At 43.2% G+C, this 27,948-nt stretch overlaps 1 protein-coding gene and 1 long non-coding RNA gene across 3 annotated transcripts; one reads left to right on the top strand and one right to left on the bottom strand.

The window, feature by feature from the left end:
* Positions 1-613: 613 nt before the first annotated feature.
* LOC112222851 lies at positions 614-9,457 on the bottom strand. 2 transcript variants are annotated; one of them, XR_002949197.1, is made up of 8 exons: positions 9,273-9,457; positions 8,647-8,886; positions 7,989-8,282; positions 4,149-4,227; positions 3,295-3,407; positions 2,955-3,053; positions 2,731-2,823; positions 614-797 (listed from the first exon to the last, which is right to left on the bottom strand). It is a non-coding gene; the product is annotated as an uncharacterized LOC112222851 (long non-coding RNA). The 2 variants fall into 2 exon arrangements; XR_002949198.1 differs by lacking the exon at positions 4,149-4,227.
* Positions 9,458-9,797: 340 nt separating this feature from the next.
* Positions 9,798-27,353, top strand: iqgap3 (IQ motif containing GTPase activating protein 3). Its single transcript, XM_024385686.2, has 36 exons — positions 9,798-10,034; positions 10,342-10,429; positions 14,375-14,531; positions 14,900-14,977; positions 15,088-15,232; positions 15,355-15,468; positions 15,773-15,951; positions 16,055-16,136; positions 16,223-16,386; positions 16,465-16,552; positions 16,736-16,899; positions 17,180-17,340; positions 17,443-17,558; positions 17,703-17,866; positions 17,961-18,051; positions 18,189-18,356; positions 18,715-18,854; positions 18,975-19,145; positions 19,250-19,333; positions 19,418-19,489; positions 19,585-19,654; positions 19,824-20,032; positions 20,170-20,322; positions 20,461-20,624; positions 20,717-20,941; positions 21,228-21,368; positions 21,583-21,667; positions 23,178-23,410; positions 23,530-23,662; positions 23,794-24,044; positions 24,137-24,224; positions 24,335-24,547; positions 24,710-24,876; positions 24,985-25,113; positions 25,229-25,337; positions 25,566-27,353. The coding sequence occupies exons 1-36, from the start codon at positions 9,998-10,000 to the stop codon at positions 25,677-25,679; spliced, it is 4,947 nt and encodes a 1,648-aa protein (XP_024241454.1). The 5' UTR covers positions 9,798-9,997; the 3' UTR covers positions 25,680-27,353.
* Positions 27,354-27,948: the final 595 nt, after the last annotated feature.

Below are 27,948 nucleotides of genomic sequence, written 5' to 3' on the forward strand. Positions count from 1 at the left end.
GTCTATAAATGAATTCTGAGTGTCAACATAATGGCAACTGAGATCTTTCACAGCAAAGATCCACCCCTCTCAACTCACAATGACAAACCACAGGTCTTAGGAAAACTGCACAAAGGAAGACTTTTACTTGCGAGAGGAGTATTCCATAGCCAGACAGCATTAGCTATAAATTATCGTTCAGTTTGCGTTCTTAGACGAGGTTCTACTTCTCGTTCTTGGTACTTCATATTACCAAAACATTACCTCATCCAATGGCATATATCAATTGTCAATTCTAGATACTCCCATCTCAAATACAACCCACCCCTGGACAAGCTCCCTGAGAGGAGTGAGCCTCTAGGTCATATACTATGAAAGACAAGTTTCAACATCAGAGGGGACATACAATGGTTCCAGACACTGCCATACTCCTCCCCCCAATGGGAAAAGTAGGGAGCCCTTCACATGTTTTAACAGATACCCTCACATATGAAGACAATCCTGACCTCTCCCCTCTCTGGGCCCCAAGTGACTTTTCCCACATAAGCATATTTAAGAAAGTAGATAAAACATCTTATTTATCAATGTTACCTAACTAATTCTGCTACGACAGTGTGTGTGTTAAATGCCTTGCCTGTTTGCCCCTGGCAGCACAGTCAGATACCCCGGCTTCTCAATGAGAGATCTTGTCACCGGTGACTGGGAGTCACATGCTTCTCCCATCGTCACTGTGTGTGCCTGTTCTCCATCTGGACCCGGGGCTTCCTCCTCCTACCCCTGCTCTCCAGTAGACACCTCTGCAGAGCCAGCTCCACTCACTAGGGAACAACAGCCCAGTCAGTACACTGGTGATGAAACTGTATAAATGCATGAATACACTTACAAGTTCTACAAGATAATTGAAAGTAGCTTGAAATGGAAACACATTTTTCACAGTCAACACACACACACACACACACATTATTATAGTTCCCACCAACAGACCAGAAGTTGGTTGATACAGTGCCTTACAAAAGTATTCATCCCCCTTGGCGTTTTTCCTATTTTGTTGCATTACAACCTGTAATTTAAATGGATTTTTATTTGGATTTCATGTAATTGACATACACAAAATAGTCCAAATTGGTGAAGTGAAAAATAATAATAAGTGAAAAAATTACATTTAAAAAAAGTAAAAGTGTTTCATGCATATGTATTCAAACCCCTTTCCTATGTAGCCCCTAAATAAGATCTGGTGCAACCAATTACCTTCAGAAGTCACACAATTATTTAAATAAAGTCCACCTGTGTGCAATCTAAGTGTCACATGATCTCAGTATATATACACACACACCTGTTCTGAAAGGCCCCAGAGTCTGCAACACCATTAAGCAAGGGACACCACAAAGCAAGCGGAACTACCGACCAAGAAGCTCTCCAAACAGGTCAGGGACAAAGTTGTGGAGAAGTACAGATTAGGGTTGGGTTACAAAAAAATATCAGAAACTTTGAACATCCCACAGAGCACCATTAAATCCATTATTAAAAATTGGAAAGAATATGGCACCACAACAAACCTGCCAAGAGAGGGCCACCCACCAAAACTCACAGACCAGGCAAGGAGGGCATTAATCAGAGAGGCAACAAAGAGACCAAAGATAACCCTGAAGGAGCTGCAAAGCTCCACAACGGAGATTGGAGTATCTGTCCATAGGAACACTTTAAGCCGTACACTCCACAAAGCTGGGCTTTACGGAAGAGTGGCCAGAAAAAAGCCATTGCTTAAAGAAATAAATAAGCAAACATGTTTGGTGTTTGCCAAAAGGCATGTGGGAGACTCCCCAAACATATGGAAGAAGGTACTCTGGTCAGATGAGACTAAAATTGAGCTTTTTGGCCATCAACAAAATTGCTATGTCTGGCGCAAACTCAACACCTCTCATCACCCCGAGAACACCATCCCCACAGTGAAGCATGATGGTGGTGGCATCATGCTATGGGGATGTTTTTCCATCAGCAGGGACTGGGAAACTGGTCAGAATTGAAGGAATGATGGATGGCGCTAAATACAGTGAACTTCTTGAGGGAAATCTGTTTCAGTCTTCCAGAGATTTGAGACTGGGACAGAGGTTCACCTTCCAGCAGGACAATGACCCTAGGCATACTGCTAAAGCAACACTCGAGTGGTTTAAGGGGAAACATTTAAATATCTTGGAATGGCCTAGTCAAAGTCCAGACCTCAATCCAGTTGAGAATCTGTGGTATGACTTAAAGATTGCTGTACACCAGCGGAGCAGTTTTGGAAGGAGCTGGAGCAGTTTTGCCTTGAAGAATGGGCAAAAATCCCAGTGACTAGATGTGCCAAGCTTATAGAGACATACCCCAAGAGACTTGCAGCTGTAATTGCTGCAAAAGGTGGCTCTACAAAATATTGACTTTGGGGGGATGAATAGTTATGCACGCTCAAGTTCTGTTTTTTTGCCTTATTTCTTGTTTGTTTCACAATAAAACATATTTAGCATCTTCAAAGTGGTAGGCATGTTGGGTAAATCAAATGATAAAACTCCCAAAAATCTATTTTTATTCCAGGTTGTAAAGGCAACAAAATAGGAAAAATGCCAAGGGGGGTGAGTACTTTTGCAAAGCAACTGTATATTATCTGGTTATAGTGTTGGTATATTAACTAGATACTGGCTGATAGATAAATAAATCTGTTTGTTTTCCTGCAACTGAGTATGATGGTCAGGTGTGTGGTGACCAGACAGTACCTACCTGGGGTTTTCCAGGGGTGATCAGTGACAGCCTGTGTTGCAGGGCCTCACTCAGCTTGTTGACCAGATGCTCCTGGACCGAGCTGGACGAGTCCTGGAAATGAAGACGGTGGTTAACCAACGTTATATGGTCTGATAAGGTCTGAGCAACCATATATAACTGAAAATGTATATTCTATTGGGGATCGAGTGTATGGGTTGGTGTATTTGTAGTGACCTCTTTACCTTGCACTTTGACAGTAAACCCAGAGCTTGTTTGTAGTAGAGGGTGGCTCTCTCCAGGTCTCTCAACTTAAAGCGAACTTCCCCTAAACCCTCACAAGCCTGCCATTGGCCCTCAGACAGACAGACAGACAAGACAAGGAAGAAGATAGATAAATATGAAGAGATATTGAGAAAGTTGAGTAAACAAGAGAGAGCGAATGAGGGTGACTTAGTGTCAAAAGGGGTCAATGGATGTAAAGAGTCATTAATAGCCCGTTTAAACATTTAGAACACACTTCCAACATGAAAAATGTGCTTATTATTATTCTTAGAAAGAATAAAGTTGGACTTGATTTTGTACCAGTGTCTTTGAAGGCCTGCAGGGCGTGGAGGTCGTTCTCTGCTGCCTCCTCATGCTCCTCAAGGCCAAGTTACTGAAGCAGCGGCCCTGAGCACGACGACTGCCCAAAGACCCTGACGCAGACACACAGAATGATGGGGAGAAAGGGGTAAGGGTATCAGAGAGAGACACAGAGTTTGAGAGAAAGATAGATTACAAAGGGAGAGGGCTTAATATAGGGAACAAGAGACAATCTTTACAGCGTCATCACTTTTTCACTCACTTAAAAAAAGCATAAGTAGCTATGTCACGTTCACATCCCCAACAGCATGTGGGCTGCCGAAAAAAAACATGTCTTAAAACCGTTACATGCACATACGCACAAGACATACCAGTGTGTGAGTCACTCAGTGGTGCTGTGGTAAGCACTCTGTAAGTCCCTATGGGATTGCCTCAGTGGAATCTCAGCCACACACACCCCTGCGCACGAGCACACACACACACACCTCTCTTGCTAATGTGAGAGCTGCTCACAGAGACAGATTAGAGGCATGGAGAGCACTGGACACACCCAGATACTGTAAAGGATTAATCAGGGTATAATGAAATGTTTGAGGAATGGTCTGCCCCTCTGCCTAAACAATTACTCCTACACGCCTCAGGTAACATGTTCCTCACACACACATGATTCTCTGCGGCTCAGTTGGTAGAGTGGTTGCACCACTCATACAAAAACAATATGCACGCAGAGTACTTTGGAGAATAGCGCATGCTAAATGGCATATCATTATTACATGCAGTACATAACAGCACTGAACTTTGCAGAAAATACAGTATAACTATACTCTCCAGCGTAAGTGATGTAATAAGCTCACCATGCAGGCTGGCTGTCTATCGGTGGTAGTCCAGGGCCTGCCGGTACTGGCTCAGTGTGTTGTGAACGGCTCCCAGGTTCTGAGCCATAAGGGAAACTGGTTATCTACCTTGCTTTTGATCTGAAATCCCCATCACCCACTAATTCAGTCGTCATTTTTGCATATTAAAAAAGTGTTCGCTAGTAATGTAGCAATATTTATTAGTAAACAATTTGCTATGACATAACCAATGAATATAAAGCACAACTTTGGATTTCACCCGTGTCTCAGAATGGAATAGGAAGTTGGACCCTTTGGACTCGAGTGAGCTCCTCTTCTTCTCCCGCTTCGACCATGCAGTGCAGGTAGCAAAAGTGATTGCTGTCCTCATTAAGAAATTATCAACTTCACCTTGTATATCTAAAAATGACCGTATATACTCATTGTTTCAAGCAAAACTACCAAAACTATTGCTGATGGTGAACCTGAACAATCAAAATAAAACCCAATGTAAGCTGTGATCAGCATGTATAGTCAGATGAGAGCAGTGTGTCCCATGATAGCTTAGGCTACTTTTATTCCGGTAAAACACAATTTTCAACAGCGCATTTGATAAACATAATCTAGCAAATTACATTGGTTGTCACTCAAGTGATAAAGCCTAATATTGCACAAGACATTTTCAAACATCTGAATGCTAAAGGTGAAGTGCAGATGTGCCAGATCAGAAATAGGAATGCCTTGCGTTGGTCAGCGAGCGAAGCTGGTCGCAGTTTGACTACTGATTGTGCTTGGGGTTGTTCGGCATGACTTGTAGATCAATGACTATCAACACAATTGTATGCTAAGTTTGACACTGAAGGAGAGGATACAGATGTCACAAAAGATAAGACATTTTTGGGAAGGCAGAAGGAAAGTAATTTGAGCAACATCAAAATTGTAAACAGCCGATTTGTAAAGGTTTGAATTGATTTTCGGACATATGCATGTTACATTTGGATCGGTTTGGGGTCCCGCTGACCGATGCACTCAAATCTTAAACATTTGAACCGGGGACTGATGCATATACAGTTGAAGTCGGAAGTTTACATACTTAGGTTGGAGTCATTAAAACTCGTTTTTCAACCACTCCACAAATTTCTTGTTAACAAACTATAGTTTTGGCAAGTCGGTCAGGACATCTACTTTGTGCATGAAACAAGTATTTTTTCCAACAATTGTTTACAAACAGATTATTTCACTTATAATTCACTGTGTCACAGATCCAGTGGGTCAGAAGTTTACATACACTAAGTTGACTGCCTTTAAACAGCTTGGAAAATTCCAGAAAATTATGTCATGGCTTTAGAAGCTTCTGATAGGCTAATTTACATAATTTGAGTCAATTGGAGGTGTACCCCTGGATGTATTTCAAAGCCTACCTTCAACCTCAGTGCCTCTTTGCTTGACATCATGGTAAAATCAAAAGAAATCAGCCAATAATATTTTTTTGAGACCGTTGCAACTCTGGTTCATCCTTGGGAGCAATTTCCAAACGCCTGAAGGTACCATGTTCATCTGTACAAACAGTAGTACGCAAGTATAAACACGATTTGACCATGCAGCCACCATACCGCTCAAGAAGGAGACACATTCGGTCTCCTAGAGATGAACGTACTTTGGTGTGAAAAGTGAAAATCAATCCCAGAACAACAGCAAAGGACCGTGTCAAGATGCTGGAGGAAACAGGTACAAAAGTATCTATATCCACAGTAAAACATGTCCTATATCGACATAACCTGAAAGGCCGCTCAGCAAGGAAGAAGCCACTGCTCTTAAACTGCCATAAAAAAAGCCAGACTACGGTTTGCAACTGCACATGGGGACAAAGATCGTACTTTTTGGAGAAATGTCCTCTGGTCTGATGAAACAAAAATAGAACTGTTTGGCAATAATGACCATCGTTATATTTGGAGGAAAAAGGGGGAGGCTTGTAAGCCGAAGAACAACATCCCAACCGTGACGCACGGGAGTGGCAGCATCATGTTGTGGCAGTGCTTAGCTGCAGGAGGGACTGGTGCATTTCACAAAATAGATGGCATCATGAGGCAGGAAAATTGTGTGGTTTTATTGAAGCAACATCTCAAGACATCAGTCAGGAAGTTAAAGCTTGGTCGCAAATGGGTCTTCCAAATGGACAATGACCCCAAGCATACTTCCAAAGTTGTGGCAAAATGGCTTCAGGACAACAAAGTAAAGGTATTGGAGTGGCCATCACAATGCCCTGACCTTAATCCTATAGAAAATGTGTTGGCAGAACTGAATAAGCATGTGCGAGCAAGGAGGCCTACAAACCTGACTCAGTTACACCAGCTCTGTCAGGAGGCATGTGCCAAAATTCACCCAACTTATTGTGGGAAGCTTGTGGAAGGCTACCCAAAACATTTGACCCAAGTTAAACAATTTAAAGGCAATGCTACCGAATACTAATTGAGTGTATGTAAACTTCTGACCCACTGGGAATGTGATGAAAGAAATAAAAGCTGAAATAAATCATTCTCTCTACTATTATTCTGACATTTCACATTCTTAAAATAAAGTGGTGATCCTAACTGACCTAAGACAGGGAATTTTTACTAGGGTTAAATGTCAGGAATTGTGAAAAACGGAGTTTAAATGTAATTGGCTAAGGTGTATGTAAACTTCCGACTTCAACTGTAGGTGAATCGTTACATCCCTATTATAAATGATACTAATTTATTGATAACACCCACACACTGCCTCTGGCAGTTCTCTAAATAATTTAATCGTGGCTCGACTCTGACACCAACTGAGGGTGTCCGAATAAAAAACAGACCATAATGACAGAGACTGGCCCTTCATCAGTGGCAGCTGGTGATCAGCAAAGATGAGGGAGGTGGGCAGGTTCACTAAAGATCTGGAAAGGTTAATGGCATGATTTTTCTTGGTGTTATAATTGTATTGATTAAACAAATTGCAAAGCATGATTTCTGAGCACCTAATACATTAGAAGGAAGATGGCTCATATGAATCAATCAACTGACAATCAATTAAAGGAGAAGTTGTATTTTTACAACTAAATTTAGGTATCGCTCAAGTCGCACAAAAGGAAATATAATGTTGCGGATAAAGTTTGGAATGACACGATTTCATGTGTACAACATCGAAAGCCTTGCATCACTATACTGAGAGCTTTGCCGTTTCTAAAATGACATTTTTGGTTGTTTTTGGAGCCTTTGTTCATGTTTTTCAGGGCCCCCATACTATACAACGTGGATGAGGAAGTGATTTGCTGTTTGTTTCTAAAAGGTGTCTGGACCCTTCTATAAGAAACCATTTCCATAAAAAATAAAACATTTCCATTTGTTTGTAAAAAAAACGTATTTAACAATCATTCAACTTTTGCAATTCACTCAAGATTTGAGTACTTGAGCATTTATTTTAGCAGAGAAGCTTGTTTTCTTCCTATTGTGGTATAGTTCTTACGTAACATTCAATTTTCAGTCTTGAGTATTCTAGGCCTCATGCGTAAGTATCTTATTATCTTTGCAGAAGATATGGGTGGGCTTCTAAATTCTGACTCAGCACAATCTTAATGTGCATGAAGGCAAATCTCCTGGTGGTAATATCTCATTATAAAAAAGCACAGCTTGGGCTTTTCTCGAAATCTATTGGATTGGTGTTAAATCTCTTTCGGAGAGTATCCCACCTAAAATTTTGGAATGGCTTAAGGTGAGGAAGATAAGTACAGTTTACTGCTGTTTTACAGTTCTCCTCTAGTGGTTAGGGGTTGAGATTTTTGGTAGGGTAATCTGATTCTCGAGCTGAACCATAAAAAACATACACCTTGAGCTGACTGACCTTTAGGAGCAGGTGACAGTGGGACATTTTCATGCAGGTCTCCCCCTCACTGGCTCCGTCCCCCTGGGAGCGGTACAGCTGGGCTGCCTGGAGGCAGTGAACAGCTGCCTGGCTATGGTTCCCCAGGGGCTCATGGGCTACGGTCAGGTTGAACTGGAGGTCTGCTATCCGCTCGCCCCTCTCTCCTGGCTGGGCCCGCTTCAGGAAGTCCAGCCCCTTCAGGGCTTTACCCACCTCCACGTAGGCAGCTCCCAGGTTAAAGGCACATGCCCGCTGGACCCTGGTCTCCTTTAGCTGTGGGTGATAAAGTATGGTAAGAGAGAATACTTAAACATTATAAAAGCTAACATAAGTACCAGTAAACATTATGCAACATATTTGACTTTCTTCCATACAGTATGTCTAAATATGGGAGTCGTCAGATGTATGTCATTGTGAAAACCAATTACTATTTGGGGACAATAAAGATTCTGTAAATACTGTAATCCATTTGGACTTGGAACCAGACAAGTTTTTGTTGCCTGGACATTTTCCAAACAATAAAATCAGGTGCTCAGTTCTCCCTCTCACAGTTTTAGCAAGCCGCATATTATATGGGTGAGGTGCAGGACAAAATGTCTCAACATGGACAACAAGGAAGTAGCCTAAGTAATGTCACCTCTATGGAAGCTTTGAAGGCCTTTTTGAAGAGGCTGAGGGCTTCTTCACAGTCCCCTTGCTTTAGGGCAATGTGGCCAGAGGCTATGTGCTCCTCAATGTCCACCTGGACCTTCAGGACATCAGCCTTTGCTCTTTACACCCCGTCACTTGTATTTTTCCTGCCCTCATGTAATGGGTAGCTATCAGATGCCATGTTGGTTTCGCCAGGGTGTGGCTACAGTATAGCATTATGAGGAAACTGATGGAAAGAGGAGAGCGAAATAATTATGAAGGTCTGATTGTCACACTCACTCAGGTCATGACACTGAAAGAACTGCCCTCCTTTGGTGATAGTGAGAACTTGCTATGTGGCAAACAACATGAGGACTCACTCAGTGCGTCCTTTCAAATACATGTTTAACCAAGTCTATTATGAGCTCAATGAAAGGCATTTATTTTAGGCATATATAGCCAGAATTATCGCATAAAAATAAACATTTTTGAGAAGTAGCATGGACAGATGTTTATCCTGTTTGCTAGCTAACTTACTTACTTACTTGAAACCACATGACTAATTAACGCATTAGCTTCTCGAGTCTTGGTAACATGGCTAACGTAGCTAGTTTAGTTAGCTATTTCACTCACATTTCAAGATGAACAGCCATCCAAAACAGAGCCATTGAAATTAGTTAATTAGTTTGACAAATACATTGGTCAATTATCCGTACAGCGGTAAACCCTAGTTAATCACACGTTTTAGCTGGCATTTCTTGTTAGCTAGCTAATGTTAGGGAGTTACTGGTTTGTGGAGCCAGGGAAAGCTATGAAGTAGCAGGTATGTTGCTATGGCAATATTAAATAGGAAGTGAGGAGTAGTTGGCCATATAAATTATTTTCGGCACAATTAACAAGGAGACTGAAGCAGCAACTTAAATGTCGTATTGCTAGCTATGATTATTTACAAAATGTTTACATTATTATTATATATATATATATTTTTAAGTAACAAGTAAACATCTCCCAGAAAGTTATTTATGGTTATCACGTATGTTTCAAACGTTTCCAAAATACACTTCATGTACCACAATACAAAGTGACCAACTGTATTGGCCAATCAGAACAGCTTCTGATTAGCCAATGAGTGGATGGCGGGATATTCAAAGTTCAAATTTGACAGAAAAATGTGTGTACTGCAGTTGAATCAGTAGGAAGGAGTGTGCATTTTTTTTTTTTCATTTTTAGAATGTGGAAACAGCATCGACAATATAATTAAAACACTATCCACATGCGAAAGTTATATTGATAACTTGAGACCAGAAAATATAACTAGCGTTTTGAGAGAACGTGCCAGTAATCTGTCGAAGAAGAAAATGGGAGATTCGGGCACACAAACGCGTTCAGGTGGATGTAAGTTAAGCGACCTTGCAACCTAATTAACATTAAGTTTGTTAGACAATAAATAGTAAACTGGTTGTTTTACCTGTTTTAGGTGGGTGGCTAACTATAGATCGCAGGTAACATTAGCAAATGATCTAACCTTAACGGCTTACTGTAACGTTGTAGCTAGCAAACTTGCAAGGCTTGCAATATAACGTTACCCAACTTGTCAAGGTTAACTTGGGTCAAGTCCATGTCAACTCAGGTATTTAGTTAAGTTAGCTTGCTAGATGGTACTTTGTATAAAGTTATATGATTGTTTGACATTTTGTTACAGATGAGCGGTTGACAGCTGAGGAGATGGATGAACAACGCGTCCAGAATGTTGCCTATCAATACCTTTGCCGTTTGGAAGAGGCTAAAAGGTAAGAAAAGTTAACTTCTCAGTTGGTTTCAGACAATAACTGACGTGTACTTCAGACTATATCAGTATTACTTCACCCTATCATGGATAGCTAACTTGCTTTTGAAGACCGAGGTAAAGACAGTTTCAAGTTTGATATTCGCGCTTTCAAACCACTTGAGCCACATACTCCAAATAAGTGTCATGATGTTGGAAAAATTGCACAGGTCTTACTTTCACGATTTTGACATTATTTCGCTTTCTAAATTAATAAACATGTTGAAATGTGAGCAGCATTTTATATTCCTAGTTGAATTAGTTAGGGAGCTTAAACAAAGTACAAACAGTTCTTTACATTCGAATTTCAATAGCTCCTTGGTCATGTGACCTACTTGACTCAAACCAAGGTTCAGAATGTCCATTGACTACTTCTGTATTGCGCACCTTTTAGTTTGTCCGTTTTCATCTCTTGATTTTACATGAATTTTTCTAATTGTAAAATTTCAATAGCTCTTTGGTCATGTGACCTAGCGACTCAAACAAGGTGAATAAATGTAGTGTTTGTAGACTAAGAAAAAAATATTAAGTGACAGTTTCATTTGTACTTAGTCATCATAGATGAGTGTCCACCAAATCTATGACAATAGAGAATGAATTGTGAGCACCAAAGTGTGTTTGTCAAAATAATATCTGAAAATGTCAGTTGTTGAACATAAATTGCTATTGCAAATATAAGTATTATGATATGCAGTTGAGGAATATTCCATGTACCAACACTACATGTAGGACAGACATTCCCACATACAGTATATAAAAAATAAGTTTTTATTTAGCCAGTTTAGAACAAGTTCTCATTTACAACTGCGACCTGGCCAATATAAAGCAAAGCAATGTGACACAAACAACAACACAGTTACACATGGAATAAACAAAAGTACAGTCAATAACACAATGGAGAAGTCTATATACAGTGTGTGCTCTCCTTTTAACACTCATGTTAAAAGGAACCACCAGCTTTCATATGTTCTGAGCAAGGAACTGAAACGTTAGCTTTCTTACATGGCACATATTGCACTTTTACTTTCTTCTCCAACACTGTTTTTGCATTATTTAAACCAAATTGAACATGTATCATTATCTATTTGAGGCTAAATTGATTTTATTGATATGTTATATTAACTTAAAATAAGTTTTCATTCAGTATTGTTATAATTGTCATTATTACAAATCCAGTATAAAAAATCGGCTGATTTTTTTAAAATCGGTATCGGCTTTGTTTGGTCCTCCAATAATCTGTATCGTTATTGGCGTTGAAAAATCATAATCGGTCGACCTCTAATGTTGAGGGGTGGTCGTTTGACCACGGGATCCATTACAGATGCAGAGGTGTATTTAGAGGGCAGGTTGGTCAGGATGATGTCTATGATGGTGCCAGAGTTTATGGATTTGGGCTTCTACCTTACCTGGTAGGTTCCATGATAATTTGGGTGAGATTGAGGGCATCTAGCTTAGATTGTAGGACGGCGGGGGTGTTAAGCATATCCCAGTTTAGGTCACCTAACAGTACAAACTCTGAAGATAAATGGGGGGCAATTAATTCACATATGGTGTCCAGGGCGCAGCTAGGGGCTGAGGGTGGTCTGTAACAAGCGGCAACAGTGAGACTTATTTCTGGAAAGGTAGATTTATAAAAGTAGAAGCACGAACTGTTTAGGCACAGACCTGGATAGTATGACAGAACTCTGCAGGTTGTCTCTGCAGTAGATTGCAACTCCACCCTCTTTGGCAGTTCTGTCTTGGTGGAAAATGTATACACATACATAGAGGCATTATTCAGCTATGATTTTACCACTCAGAATCCAGAATGGATATGACAATGTGGCAGCACAGGATGTAATGCACCCTTACAGCAATCTACTTTTTGATCTTCTTGACTTCTAATCTGGTTAACTGCTACTGTGTGTCAAGAAAAGAGCCTCAATTTCAGGTTAGTGTACTTCAGTAAAAAAGGTCTGGTTTAGATGAAAAACTATCGCCCCCTGTCCCCGTTCATAGGGGCATGAGAGACTACTCTGGTAGAATTGAGTTGGCACTTTATTGGCCCACAGACCCATAAGGTTGAGCTTACTCATGGACAGTAATTAGTAATTTATTCATTTTTTGCATTGATGCATTGTGTTTTCTAACTGTCCAAGAATAGGATCCAAAGTGTTGGGAAATATTTGTTCCCATAAATACAAAGGAGGATGTCTCTCCTCATACCTCTGGCACTTTAGTTAGACTGCCAATCAGGAGAGAATACAAACAGGTCAATGGTGCTAATTGAAAGTCAAGGGGTGTGTCTGTGCCTTTTGGATTACTCTCTCTTTACAGAGAACCCCTGTCGTTCAAGTCTAGAGCTACCCTTCCCCTTTCAGTCTGCTCTGCACATGTCTGAAAGTGACAGCCAGGAGTGAGTTTTTCACAGTATGTCATAAAATATTATTACACTTATGAATGTATGTAAAATGCTAATATGTATTAGATCCAATTCAATGGAATAACTAAGACCTGAATTTGAATGCAGTATGTTCCGATTCCTCCTCTTTCTGTACAGCAGTGTCAACCAAAAACACTTGGCCTGATGGTTCATGCAGAAACTGGGGAAGCAATATAGAAAAGTATTGATCCCTTAAATGATTTTACTATTAAATGACCCATATCACAACCCTCATACCTCTTCACAAAAATGTATCTAAATCAATTTTGGAAAAAGGATTTTACTCACAAAAGACGTAGATGTTTATTTTCCCAGTTAGAAATAGTAGGCCATGCGTCAAGTAACTATTTATCAGAAAAACGAACCCTCAAATGCACTATTGCATTTTGTAAGTTTTCTGCAGGTGGCTTGTTGCGAATGCACTCAAATATCGAGTCATTATCGGGTTCTGTAAACTGCGTTCTAATACTCAACATAGAAGGATTTGTCTTAATGTACAGTATATGAAAGTGATGCTATGAAAAGGATTCTTTCACGTTATCAAGCTCACTGTCTGACAAATCGCTGCCTATTACTGTGATTAAAAAGAGTATATGAAACTTTGTTTTTCATGAAGCCTACCTGTGTGCCTTCCTTTAAGCACCTCCGTTCAAACACCTCTCCTGTCCTTGATCCATACCACATACAGACATTTTCGGATCTTTTCAGTGTCCATATAAAAGATAGTTATTGCAAGGTTGGAACATTTATTTTTTATTTTTTACCACCCATGTAAAATAAAGGCCTGCAAAGCTTACAGATTTAAGTCTAATAGCATGAGATGAAAGTAGACCAACATCAGTGTGCGACGGCAGAGTCGGTGGACATTCTGAACCTGGTTTGAAGTCACTAGGTCACATGACCAAGGAGCTTTGGGATTTTAAATTGAGAAATTCATCTAAAAACATGTGATGAAAATGGACAAACTAAAGGGTGTGCAATATAGAAAGGTAGTCAGTGGACATTCTGAACCTTGTTTGAGTCTAGTAGGTCATATGACCAATGAGCTATTGAAATTCAAAAATGTAAATAATTTAAAAGGTGTGATGTAAATCTACATTAAAAAAAATGTGTGCAATGTGTGTCTATGCCATCGGGTTAGCTAGAACCAGTTTTGAAAGTTTTAGGAGTAATGATTAAATAGCTATTGAAATTAGAAAATGTTGATTTGTCACTATGTTGACGGTCCCTAACTGCTGTTGGTGGAGGTAAGGAAAACTACAGGCAAATATCTGTCTAATATCCAACCTGAAACTGTCGTTACCTCTGTCTTTTGAGATAATTGGCCAATTCACTTGTCTGCAGGAAATTGTAAAAGCAACTATCTCTGTCATTTAAGTCTGATTGCTCTTACTTCATGTTTTAACACATCACATGCAATACTTGGAAAAATCTTGCGTTAATATTCGCTAGTAAGTTGACATTAGACGTATGTTCTCTCTTTACAAGGTGGATGGAAGCTTGTCTCCACGAGGAGCTGCCTGCCCCGACTGAACTTGAGGAGGGGCTGAGGAACGGGGTGCTGCTGGCCAAGCTAGGCCACTGTTTTGCCCCCAAGATAATCCCCCTCAAAAAAATCTATGACCTGGACCAGGAACGCTTCAAGGTCTGTTCTATTGTTCACAGCCCTATGGTTTTACTGAAATGCCTCTGTCAGTAAGAAAGACTGAGTTTCCTGCTGAGAAACTTTCTTTTGGATCTTTTGACAGTCTTGTCATTTATTTTTCTCTGAAAAATAACACACTGCCTCTTGCTTACCTTCGTGGTCCTTTAGAACAGCCTATTTTTCCTAGTACCTGCTTTTCTGCTCTAATGTCTTTTCACATGTGACTGTGATTGAAAACCAACTCCTTTGAATTTGAATTAGTGCTGAGCAAGCATAATACTCTATTTCAAAGGCATTGAATAGTGTAGCTGAATATCAGAGGTGTCATAATGCAGATTTCTCCAACGGATCATATGTTTCTCCCTCAGGGTATGGGATTGCAGTTCCGCCACACGGACAACATCAACCATTGGCGCAGTGCGATGGCGGAGATCGGACTACCAACGGTACATTTTAAAGGGAGAAACTCTTTATTAGGCCTCTCCTCACGTATAACGGTAGCGATCTTGTTTACTGTTACACCTGAACTGCACCTAACCTGTCCTTGTTGTTTCAGATGTTCCACCCAGAGACCACTGACATCTATGATAAGAAGAACATGCCCAGAACTGTGTACTGCATCCATGCTCTCAGCCTCTACCTTTTCCGACTAGGTTTGGCCCCTCAGATCCATGACCTCTGTGGCAAGGTCAAATTTACAGGTAGAGTCTTACTTAGTAACCCCTTACTATTCAATCACAACTGGTAACTGGGTTAAGGGGAAAATATCATTAATATTCCTCTCTCATTCCTGTGTTTTTTTTGGGTAATATTTATTCTCCAGAGGAGGAGATTAACAACATGAAACGGGAGCTGGACAAATATGGCATCCAGATGCCAGCCTTTAGCAAGATTGGGGGGATCTTAGCCAATGAGATAACAGTGGATGAGGCTGCTGGTAAGTAGAGGCACAGATGTTTTGCTTTGATGTTTTCAATGTAGAAAATACACCTTATTTCAAGTTAAAATATGAATTCACACGGGCCCAAAATGTGTTAGTTTTAGACCAGGGGTTGTCTTTTGGCACATTGGTACTCTACTTAAACTGATATGGATGGGGTTCCAAAATTGAAACGCCTAGAGACGCATCAGATACTATTGAAGTTCCTTAGTCATCGACTGTCATCTAAGAGTCAATGTTTTCACTGTCCTTGAATAGTTTATCAAAATGTTGCCTCCATCTCCCTTCTCTCTCCCTCCAGTCCATGCTGCAGTTATAGCTATCAATGAGGCGGTGGAGAGTGGGCATGTGGAGGTCACTGCCCAGGCCCTGCGGAATCCCAGTGCCATGCTCACCAACCTGGAAGCGCACCTGATGCCAGTCTACCAGGAGATGCTGCGCCAAGCACGGGCACAGAAGGCGGCTCTCGCCTACACCAAGGTGACTGACTGAATTAATATGATTTAAAAATGCATTTATAGCCATATCCCTGGTACAGAGTTTCTGTTGGTGTCAGGGTGGTAATCGTGTACTGAATTTCTAGTGTAAAGGTTCAGAAGAGAAGGATATCTATGAGGAATACCTGACCCAAAGTGAGATTCAAGAGAATATTGACAAAGTGAATGGTGAGTAGGACTTAACCATCAAACAGATAAATAGGATGAAGGGAAAAAATCGGAACTAAATCAAATATTTTTGTCACTGTTTGCAGTGCGTGCGGCCATAGAGCAGGTGGACGAGGCCCTGGATTGTGGGGACTCTCTGGCCCTCCTGGCAGCCCTCCAGGTCCCCTGTCTGGCCCTGAGGGGCCTCCAGAGAGACTACGGGCCCTGGTACCTGGAGCAACTGGCCACTGACCGTGAACAGAAGGCCCTGGTGAGAAACTGCACATTAACACACACACACACACACACACACACTGACCCCTGACCTTTGCTCACTGACATGTGGCAGGACCTGGGCTGTGTGGACCCTCTTGAGCGAGATGAACTGCAGGAGGGGGTGTGTGTGGCTAACGAGGAGGCCCAGCGCAACCAGACAAGTTAGTACACACTCAAATAAATACTGTATCGTAGTCAGTTCTTATAACAAGGGGCATGCACTATATCAATTCTAGTGGCTCTTAAGTTGCTGCATGTGTGCGTAAGTATATTAATGACTGGTCCTTTGCAGTCACAATGTTCCGTTGTAGATCCATCCAAACAAAGTGTGGGTGTTTATTCAGTGCAGAAAGCTGTAAGGTCCATCAATGAGGCTCTGCGTCTTGGGGAGCCCAGGCAGACTGTCCGTGCACTCATGGACCCTGATGCCCACCTCCCAGACGTCTACCCCTTTGCCTCAGCGCTCTACCAGAGTGAACTGGCCCCACTTCAGCGACAAAGTCCTCAGGTAGGTTAGGCTACAGTTCCCCACCTGGCACGTCAAACTACCATGGCCACCTAATCTCCCTCATATCACTCAACTCCTTTTCTCTGCAACTCTGTCTTGGCTGGAAACAAGACTGTTTCATTAACATTTTGTATAAAAAAAAAAAAAGAAATAGATAGTATATTTATATTGTTTATATAGTAATATAAACAATATAGGGGGAAATGACCAGGTTACTGAACTTGAATAACTTTGTTGTATGTAAACTAACTGTAGTGAATATGGTCCTCTGTGCCTGCAGGGGGACCTGCAGCAGGAGGAGCTGTATGTAGCAGTGGAGATGCTCTCGGCGGTGGCTCTCATCAACCAGGCGGTGGAGGCCAAAGATGTGGGAGCCTTTTGTGCCACGCTGATCAGCCCTGCAGCCGGTCTGGCCGATATTGACGACAGCCTAGTTCAGAGGTGGGTTTACAGTACCACTCTCCTGACAATTCTCCGTTGTCCCCATGTAGCCTGGTTGCAGATCTGTAATACTTTAATGAACTCCTTTGTCATTTGCCTCAGGTACTTTGAGGAGCTGGGTGATCAGAGGAGGAAGGCTGGGAGAGCTCTGCTGACGTGGAACGATCTCCAGAGAGGACTAAACTCTGTAAATGCAGCAGCACAGGAAGAGCATGACCGTACGTTTGGTGAACTGGACACCAACTCCCAGAAACACTCTGGGTTTAGGTCCATTGACAGCAATATTTTGTTGGATGCTATTTGATTCTAAAACAACGGAAATACCTTGTATTTGACTGGATCTGCTTCCTGTTTGTCCCCAGAGATCCTCACCATCGGGCTGATTAACCAGGCCCTGTGCCGAGGCGACCCTCAGAAGACTCTGGCTGCACTGCTCTTGCCTTCTAGTGGCCTTGAGGAGGTGACAACACTCAATGCCCGCCGCTACCATGATGTACTGACCAGAGCCCGGAGGCAGAAGGCTGAGGTATGTCAGCCAGGAAGAAATAATAGTTTAAAACAGGGAATCTAAACAAGATTTTGTGGTTCATTATTCAGTGCTGTGCCTTGTCCTATCACAGGTGAACCGTGACCCAGGAGCAGAGTTGTGGTTGGCTGACATTCAGGAAGGAGTGAGAAGAGCCAATCAGGACACTCAAAGAGCCCTGAAGAGTGAGTTGGCATGATACCCTCCACATCTTTTTAAAGCAATGGTGAAATTCTATGCTGATGGGTTTCCTCACAACAACTGTAATTCATGTTGTCACAAAATGTATACCGTTATCTTAACTGTGTGTTTCCCTGGCAAGTGTCCCTGGGCTTGGCGGCCGTGAACCAGGCGGTGAAGGAGGGCAAGGCGTCCCAGACTCTGCGAGTCCTGCGTCTGCCAGAGGTGGCGCTGCGGAGCGTGGTGGCAGAATGTGCTGGAGTGTACCAGGCTGAACTCACCGCCCTACTCGGAGCCAAATCTGTGGGAGGTCCGTACCCACTACCGTGATTCACTTGTGTTCATGCTGGTGGTGATCTATGCACTTTAGTAGCATATTAGCTGCTCACAATTGGTCAGGATTAACTGTAGACTCAGCGACGCACAAAGTAAATGTCAATTTCAGCAACAACAGAGTTGAAGAATGAGGCTAAACGTCTCCACTGTTTTGGTCCCGTAGCCGTCACATTGTAGCAGAGTGAAGCATACCCGTGTTCATGTGCAGATACTATGTTGCATCGCGCTCATCTCAGTATCTGCGGTGCTGCTCCTGGCAGCATCATAACACTGAGTCTACCTTTAAGCTTCTAGGTAGTGACGAGCCATAATCTCTATGTACTTGGACTTAGGAGACAACCGGAGCCCATGGCTGAAGACCAAGACTGAGGACAGCCCCTACTACTTCCACCTGCACAAGCTGGAGGGCACCTGGGAGAGACCGCAGGGCTTTGTCCAGTGCACAGTGTTCCTGGCCCACGAAGAAATACAGGTCAAAATCACCTGTAAATTCAGTAGAAACAAGTATGGCTGAAGAGCTAGAGTTTGACTTGATTAGATAAGCCAACAGTTATTATGGCTGACTGTCTCTGTGGTCTGTCTCCCTCTACAGGCGGTGCTGAGCAGTGTAACTGCTGCCCACGGCCGGGAGGTGCATTGGAAGGCCAGTGAGGGCCTGGTGGTGCAGCTGCAGGCCAGGGCCCAGGGATTCCTCCTCAGACAGAGGCTGGGTTCCCGTCTGCACTTCCTCAACACCCAGCTACCTGCCATCATCACCATCCAGGTCAGCTACCATAGAACGCATAGAACTACAGTGCAGACTAACGTTACATACCCAAATACATGTTTCAAAACTGAAAGGTGCTTGTTGTGTGTGTTTGTTTCCAGTCCCACTGGAGGAGGTTCGTACAGCAGAGAGCCTACAGAAAGAGGCTACAGTATCTCTACCAGAACTGGAGGGCTGTAGTCAGGGTAAGGTTGACCAAATAATCTCTTTGTAAATTAAAGATGAACCCTGTGTTGAAGTTGACATTGGTTGTTCTTACTGTGTGTTAGGTCCAGGCCAGTGTGAAGATGTGGATTGCTCGGAGGAAATACCTTTCTCGTCGGCGCTTCTTCAGACGTCAAGTGAGTGCAACCAACCATCACCCCTGTAGACAAACCCTCAGCTCTAAAAATGGCTACATACCTTGAAATTTAGCCTGACCTTTGTTCTTCTACAGGTGGGCGCCATTATAAAGATCCAGGCATTCTTCCGAGCCAACAAGGCCCGTGAGGAATACAGAATGCTAGGTAGGTGGCCACAGCTCCACTCACAAGTCTGCCTGGTTTCCTACAATTGTTTTTATTTTTACAATGATCATAACTTTAGTCCAATGTAAATACCAAGTCTTTTGCATAACACCAGTCTCAATTGCATTGACATCCCCCGTATTAACACTGTGATCTTGCTCTCTTCCAGTCCACTCCACTACCCCTCCTCTGTCAGTAGTGAGGAAGTTTGCGCACCTGCTGGAGATGGGTGACAACGACATCCGCCAGGAGGGGGAGCTGCTGCGTATGAGGGAGGAGGTGGTGAGGACCATTCGCTCCAACCGCCAGCTGGAGACTGACCTGGACCTAATGGACCTCAAGATAGGACTGCTGGTCCGCAACCGTGTCACGCTGCAGGTCGTAGCCTATTTCATTTCATTATTACTACACCGGCTTCAGAAGTTCTATTCATTTTTGATTTGGAAGGTGCCTAGAAGGGTCTGTCGTCCATCACACTTCTCATCCATATATTTGATTAACTAACATGTCTACAGGAGGTGGTTTCCCACTGCAAGAAGCTGACCAAGAAGAACAAGGAGCAGCTGTCGGACATGATGGCTCTGGACAAGAGCAAGGGCCTCAAGGCCCTGAGCAAAGATAAGAGGGAGAAACTGGAGGCTTACCAGCACCTCTTCTATCTGCTACAGGTGAGCTGATGGAAGCAACATTTTTTTTTTAGTAGGTATTAACGATACAGGGTCGACTATTTTATCTGCCCCCTCGTATGTGGCCTGGACTGAGTTTTCTGCAATGGCTCGCTTAATTTAAGTGTGTGTGTTCTCCAGACTCAGCCTCTGTACCTGGCCCAGCTGATCTTCCTGATGCCCCAGAATAAAACGACTCTCTTCATGGAGACGGTCATCTTCACCCTGTTCAACTACGGCTCCGACTGCAGGGAGGCCTACCTGCTGCTGCAGCTCTTCACCACCGCGCTGCGCCATGAGATCAAGTCAGTGTACACACACTATTCTCACACACAGGCTGTCAGGGGGATCAAGTTGCACTGAACTTAATTTTTCTTTCTCACTCCCTCCCTCTCAGGTGGAAGGTGGACCAGCCCCAGGAGGTGGTGACTGGGAACCCCACAGTCATTAAGATGTTGGTGAGTTTCTACCGCCATGCCCGCGGTCAGACAGCGTTGAAGGAGATCCTGGGGCCGGCTATTAGAGAGGTGCTGCAGGACCGCACCCTCAGCATCCGCACGGACCCCTGCGAGATCTACAAGAGCTGGGTCAACCAGACCGAGACCCAGACCGGCCACAAGAGGTCAGCACAAATGTAGTATCACAGTGACACACACTCGTTCTCCTATAGAGAGCCATCTACTAGAGGTGACAAGACCATTTTAGCTTGGCCACGAGGTCTGCATACAGCAAGAAATACTTATACTATGCAGACTGATTTACTTACTTTAGTTGAATGTACTGACTTGATTTTCTCATGACTAGTATTTTAAAGATGTGTACGCTGACACTCTCTGATTTGGCTTCAAGAGGTCCATTGAGAAACGTACATCTATACAGACACAACATACTCTGTCTCCTCTCCCCAGCTCCCTGCCCTATGAAGTGAGTGCAGAGCAGGCCCTGGCCCACCCAGAAGTGCAGCGTCGCCTGGACATCTCTATCGTAAACCTCAAGAACCTCACAGACCGCCTGCTCAACGCAATCACCAGCAACCTGCATAAATTACCGTAAGAGGCCCTTCATATGCACTCTGCAGAGCTTCCTTTTCATTCTCAGTGCAATTCATTTGAATCACCAGCAACTTAATCAAATGGCTGTTGGCGGCTCACGTCTTCCTCTCACCAGATTTGGCTACTTATTGATTTAGTTTGATTTCTTTCTCTGGTACTTTATATTCTGTGATGGGAGTTCAACACTCAGGCGTTCTCCTTCCTCCCACAGATATGGGATGCGCTACACAGCCAAGGTCCTGAGAGATTCTCTACATGAGAAGTTTCCTCAGGCCAGCGAGGACGAGCTTTACAAGGTACACTACTGACCAGGCTCAATGATTAAATCACTTAGATACGGTTATCAGCTAGACAGGATCTGATCCTTCCATGTGTGATGACGTGCTGTTGGTTGTGTTGTGGTTAGATTGTGGGGAACCAGAGGAGTATTCCACGAAGATGGTTTAACAAATTCAGGATTTCCCGAACGTATCCGGCTTGTCTTAACCAGATGAGGGAGTTCAGGATTTCTTGGTTCCAGAACCGTTGCTTCTCGTTTAAGTTATTAGGCTTAGCAAAGCTCTGATTGATTGATCTGAAAACTGGCTTGTGCAGTTTGGTACTGTACTTTTGTGTATATGTGGTGTATTTACCCCAAGTAATACATCCACTGCTGCAAAAGCCAGAGGGCCAGAGCCTGGCAGACAATTGCAGACAGAGTAAATGTGTGAAGTGGCATGATTCTAATATTTAATATGCCTAGCTTACACACATGGGTGACTAGTAATGTTTTTACTTTATAAGCATTTTTATTGCAATGCTGGTGACGTGTCAAGGCTATGGCGTAATAGGCTACTACAACTTACATATGTCACAAATGGAATGCTAGGCCCATTCCATGGCCTATGTAGGATGAATAATTTATTGAATTCTTAGTGCTTTTCATGACCACACGGGCAACAATGTGTTCTATGTTTAGTTGTAACCCCATGGTAGTCACATCATCTGACCAAAGAAGTAAGGACAATCATTGAATTGAATGACTGTTTCTGAAAATGATTTGGTTTGCTAGACGTGTTGGCTACAATATTCAATAGCTACCTGTTTATGCAGTGAAAATATTTTCTATTCACTTCGTCTCCTTCATTTGGTCCAGAGGGTCCTTGAATTGGGAATGTGTCCATCTATAGCACCAATGACTTTGGAAAATCTGAAGGATGAATTAGGCTATTTTTATCATGTTGCCTAGGTTAATTAATGTGAGATTAGCAAAGCATCGCTGGCAGTCAACTGACCTCAGTTTACTCTACCTGCAGTTCTGTAGAAGTCCTCCATGATTATATGGAAAACTTGATAGCCAAGGAATGCAATAAAGACATCTTCAATGTGAGGCACCTCATATAGCTCTACACACATTTGCCCTGCCAAATAGTTCAGCATCGCCCATATTGTTATGGAAATAAAGCACTGCCAAACAACGCAGGCTCCGATGTCAAGTGGATTTTCTAAGGGACAAGTCGGTCATGAACAATCTTATTGTTGAAGTCCCGTATTTGCTAAGATCAAGTTAACCTAGTAGGTAGCAGTTTTACTTCAGAATTCGGTGTTACTGTGGTTTCTGATCGGGCTGTCTTTCAAGGGCTGTCTTTCAAGGGCTGTCTTTCAAGGGCTGTCTTTTCAAGCTCTTTCTGGAACTGGAAAGTTCTGGTGTGACAGATCTCTAAGTCACTAGTCTGGCTTTCTGGAATACTAGTGTTGTGGTCAGATTGTGGGGAAGCTGGTGTTGTGGTCAGATTGTGGGGAACATGATGGTTGTGTTGTGGTCAGATTGTGGGGAACCTGGTGTACTACCGCTACATGAACCCAGCCGTGGTGGCGCCGGATGGTTTTGACGTGGTAGAGTTCTCGGCCGGCTCCTCCCTGCTCCCCGAGCAGCGCCGCATCCTGGGTTCCATCGCACGCATCCTGCAGCATGCTGCCGCACACAAACACTTCCACGGTGACAGCCCTCACCTGCGTGCCCTCAACGACTACATTACCCTGACGCACTCCAAGTTCCGGTGAGTCGTCCTGTCATTTTAGTGCAGCCCCCACCACCTTTTCAGAGGAGAGCTTTATTACTATAATTAGGCTATACATGCTAAGTGGTTCTTAAGCATTGTTCATATGTCTTCCGCAGTAAGTTCCTGCATGCTGCGTGTGACGTGCCGGAGCCCGAGGAGCGTTTTAACATTGATGAGTACTCTGAGATGGTCATCCTCAACAAGCCTGTCATCTATATTTCCATCAGTGAGCTCCTCAACACCCACAAGGTCTGGATGCCACATAAGATAAAGATTCATCCAAACTTTTAGTTTAATGGGTTCTGGGGGGGTGTTGGTTGGGTACAAACCTTTTCATTTTAGTAGATCCTGTGCACTAAAGTAAGTGTGTGTGTGTGTAGCTTCTGCTGGAGCACCAGGACTCCCTGTGTCCCGACCAGTCTGACCCGTTGCTGAATCTGCTGAGAGACCTGGGGAAGGTGCCCACTATCCACGCTCTGGTTGGTGAGGGGGCTGTGAGCACTGCGGAGCCCCAGACCGAACAGACCCTGGCCCACTACAGTAAGATGGAGGTGTCCCTCACCCTCACCAGCAAGTTTGATGTGTTCAGGGGCTCAGACGACCACCCTGACACCAGGGGGATTCTCCTCAGGTAGGGGCTTAAACCATTTAACATTTCAGTGTGGTACGACTATCACACTATGAAAAATGGCATGTCTAATGTGAAGTGTGCTTGTTTTGCAGTACCAAACAATTGATCATCGACGTGATCCGAGCCCAGCCTGGAGACACACTGAGTGAGGTCCTCAGGGCCTCCTCCTCTCAGGATCAGGTATATTCCACAGCTCTTCACTGCGCTCCCACACACCCTCTTCCTCACACTCATCCCTCCGCAGGGAGTGTTTAGTAGTTAACCGCTGGTGTACTCCTCTCCTCTCTCAGGAGGTGCAGCATGGGTGGATGATGCATCGCCGCGCCCAGAGGGACGCCCGCACCCCCGAGAAGATGAAGAGGAACCAGTCAATCGTTGCCGACGGCAACATGTCTCTGGAGGAGAAGAAGCGGAAGATCCAGCGTAGCCTGAGGAGGCTGGAGAGCCTGGGGGTCCTGACTCCACCTGACTCTGAGACACAGATACTACAGCTCATAGCCAAGGTGGATAGAGACACTACACAACACACAATGACATTTTAGTTGTAAAGTTAGCATACCGAATCAACTACACCTAAACCAAGGTGGTATAGCTCGTCACAATTGGTCGCCATTTGGATTTGCCCCCCCCAAAATGTAACCCTCTTTCCAAACCATCCTTCCCAGGACATCCGCCACCAGCGTCTGTACCGGCAGCGTCGTCAGGCTGAGCTGGTCAAGCTGAGACAGACCATGGGCAGCCTTCACTGCAAGAGCTCCTTCCACAGCGAACAGGTGGACTTCTACAGCCAGTACATCACCACGTGCCTGGATAACCTCACAGCGAAACACAGGTACACATAAACATATGTGGGAGTGTGACCACACTGTTTGAAGTTCAGGAGTAAAACGGCTGCAGACTGCTACCGTGCTGAGCGCTCTCTCTCTCGCTCTCCCCTCAGTAAGGTGAGTGGAAAGAAGTCAGCGGAGAGCAAAGGGAAGAAGAGCAAGCAGCCCACTCTGACCTACACTGCTGCCCGTTTACATGAGAAAGGAGTCCTGTTGGAGATTGAGGACCTGCCAGTCACACAGTGAGTATACACACACCCAAGCAGGAACATGCACACACCACCCTACCAAATCACCATGTATGGTTACTTAGGGCCTCAAGAAAATAAATGTATTTGATTTTTTATCTCTCTTTAGGTTTAAGAATGTGATCTTTGACATTGTGCCCGGTGAGGAGGGCGGCACGTTCCAGGTAAAGGCTCGCTTTATGGGGGTGGACATGGAGAAGTTCCCCCTCAAATACCAGGTGAGTGGGTGGTGGTAGTAGTAGTAGAAAAAACTAGAACCGACATTTCAATACAAACCTATGGTCTGTGATTGATGCATATCCCAGTGTCACTGAAATCAGTGCTCTATATTGTATGTGATGCAATGGTAAATTATTTAGTGTTGCTATTTTGAAAGATCTTGGATTTCAGAACGGTCTATTTGTGTGTGTGTGTGTGTGTGTGTGTGTGTGTGTGTGTGTGTGTAGGACCTGCTGCAGCTCCAGTACGAGGGAGTGGCGGTGATGAAGATGTTCGACAAGGCCAAAGTCAATGTCAACCTGCTCATCTTCCTTCTCAACAAGAAGTTCTTCAAGAAGTGAGGGGTTAGAGGAAACTGCCAGATCTCCCACCCCAAAAGGCTATTTTTTTGTGTGTACTTTGGCTACTTTTTGTAAATGTACCAATGGACAGATTTAGTTCATATCTAACTACATTAATCAAATCAGTTAATTTAGTGATATTATTCAAGCAGGAAATTTAAAAATGTGGTCACTAAGGATGAGGTTTGCTCATTTAATAATAATGAACTTGTGTGAATTGGAAATGTGTTTTTACATATCCCAACTCCTGAGACACCCTCAGAGTTTGGGTCAGAGCCAGCTAGGGGCAGACATAACGGCCTACCTGGAGCAATTGGGTTTAAGGTTCTTGCCCGAGGGCATTATACAGATTTTTCACCTTGTCGGCTTCGGGATTTGATCCGGCAAACTTTCGGTTATACTGGCCCAACGCCATTGTCTTACGTCAGATCGTGTCACTCTTACGTGATGCTTGTCCCTTAACCTCAATTCAGTGCAGACTGCCGTCGTGCTATCTGACGTGAGACAATGGGGCCAAACACTAACCTTGAGGTTACCTGCTGCCCAACTATTTGCCTTGAGTGATGTTCCTCATTTTGCTTGTTGGGATGACAGGGCTATAGTATGCCTCAATTTGTATTAATCTCACCCTCCCAGATTTACATTGTTTTCTTTTATATCTTGAAAATATTCGAGCAGCTTTACTTTAAGGGATTTTAATCAAAAAGACTGCAACTTTATTTACATTTATTTTATCTCTAGTGGCTCTATCTGTGTACAAACGGCTTAATCTATTATCATTTATTTAATCCTCTGATGTTCTACGACTGTATCCTATCATCCGGCTGATTTCGCCACCTATCTCCCTTTCAGAAACTCACCGAGCAACTTCTCATACAGTATGGATGGATTTGTTTAAATAGAAACACTACAGTTTGCCACATAGCAGCCGACACAATCCTCTGGTATTTTGTGCACTACTTAAAATGGGCACAGGACCACCGCTAAGCTGCATTTGCCTCCCACTCCACATACATCTGCTCTCAGGGGATTTTTATGTTGTGCAGCTTAATGTTTCAAATGCCACGTTCATTAGCCTAGCAACACGAAATGGTACTGTAATATGTGCCTTGGGACTTCCTGTGATTTATGGTTTGTCTCCCTGATGTGTAGGTTACTGACAGGTCTGGCCACATTGTATGGTATTTGACCCTAAAGACAGATGACATTGCAATGAGGGTGACTCCATTTAGCTAGGCTTCTGTCAGCTGGAGATGTGGTTGAGCCTTGTTGTCCAACCTTTGACCTCTAACCTAAGCGGCTTGACCTTTTGTTAGTCTGTGCTTGAAACTTTGTTCAAACTTATGTACATATTTTCTGTCATTTGTTTCTCTTCTCTTTGTATTTTCATCTGTCATTCCGCTACCCTAATGTCAGTCTTTCGCTTTTTCTTTTCAACACTAATGTTCAGGCCAGTCACAATTAGTTGGTAAATATGAATATGGACCAACATGACAATAAAACTAATTTCTTTACATGTCAGTGCTGTAGCTGTAAGGGAAATGTTGTCTTTTGTCTTGTTAGATTAATTAACCAACTGCCTGATTTTAAATTGTTCTAATGAATCTTACTATGCAATGGAAACTTAACACTCCTGTTTTTTACTTTTATATTCTAATAAAAATGTAATTTTTCTGTCAGTTTTGGTTTTTACATAGTTTAATCAAGTATTTTCTTCACTTGTTATTCTTAATGGTAGTTTATTTCTAATGAGAGATTTTATTACTTTCATAATAGCCATAAGACACAAAATATATGCATGATTGCTCTGTGAGCTCCACAAACTGGTAAATGACAATGCCTGCCATAGATATTCACCATGTATACTACATGACCAAAAGTATGTGGACAGCTACTTGTCAAACATCCCATTCCAAAATCGTGGTATTAATATGGAGTTGGTCCCCCCCCCCCTTTCCACTATAATAGCCTCCACTCTTTTGGGAAGGCTTTCCACTAGATGTGAGAACATTACTGCGGGGACTTACATCCATTCAGCCACGAGCAATGGTAAGTCTGGCACTGATGTTGGGCGATTAGGCCTGGGTCTCAGTCAGCATTTCAATTGATTCAGATGGTGTTGAGGTCAAGACTTTGTGCAGGCCAGTTGAGTTCTTCCACATCGATCTCAACAAACCATTACTGTATGGACCTCGCTTAGTGCATGGGGGCATTGTCATGAAACAGGAACGGGCCTTCCCCAAACTTGCTGCAAAATTGGTAGCACAGA

The sequence above is a fragment of the Oncorhynchus tshawytscha genome, linkage group LG23 (genome assembly GCF_018296145.1).
Source record: "Oncorhynchus tshawytscha isolate Ot180627B linkage group LG23, Otsh_v2.0, whole genome shotgun sequence".
In the NCBI taxonomy this organism is placed as follows: Eukaryota; Metazoa; Chordata; class Actinopteri; order Salmoniformes; family Salmonidae; genus Oncorhynchus; species Oncorhynchus tshawytscha.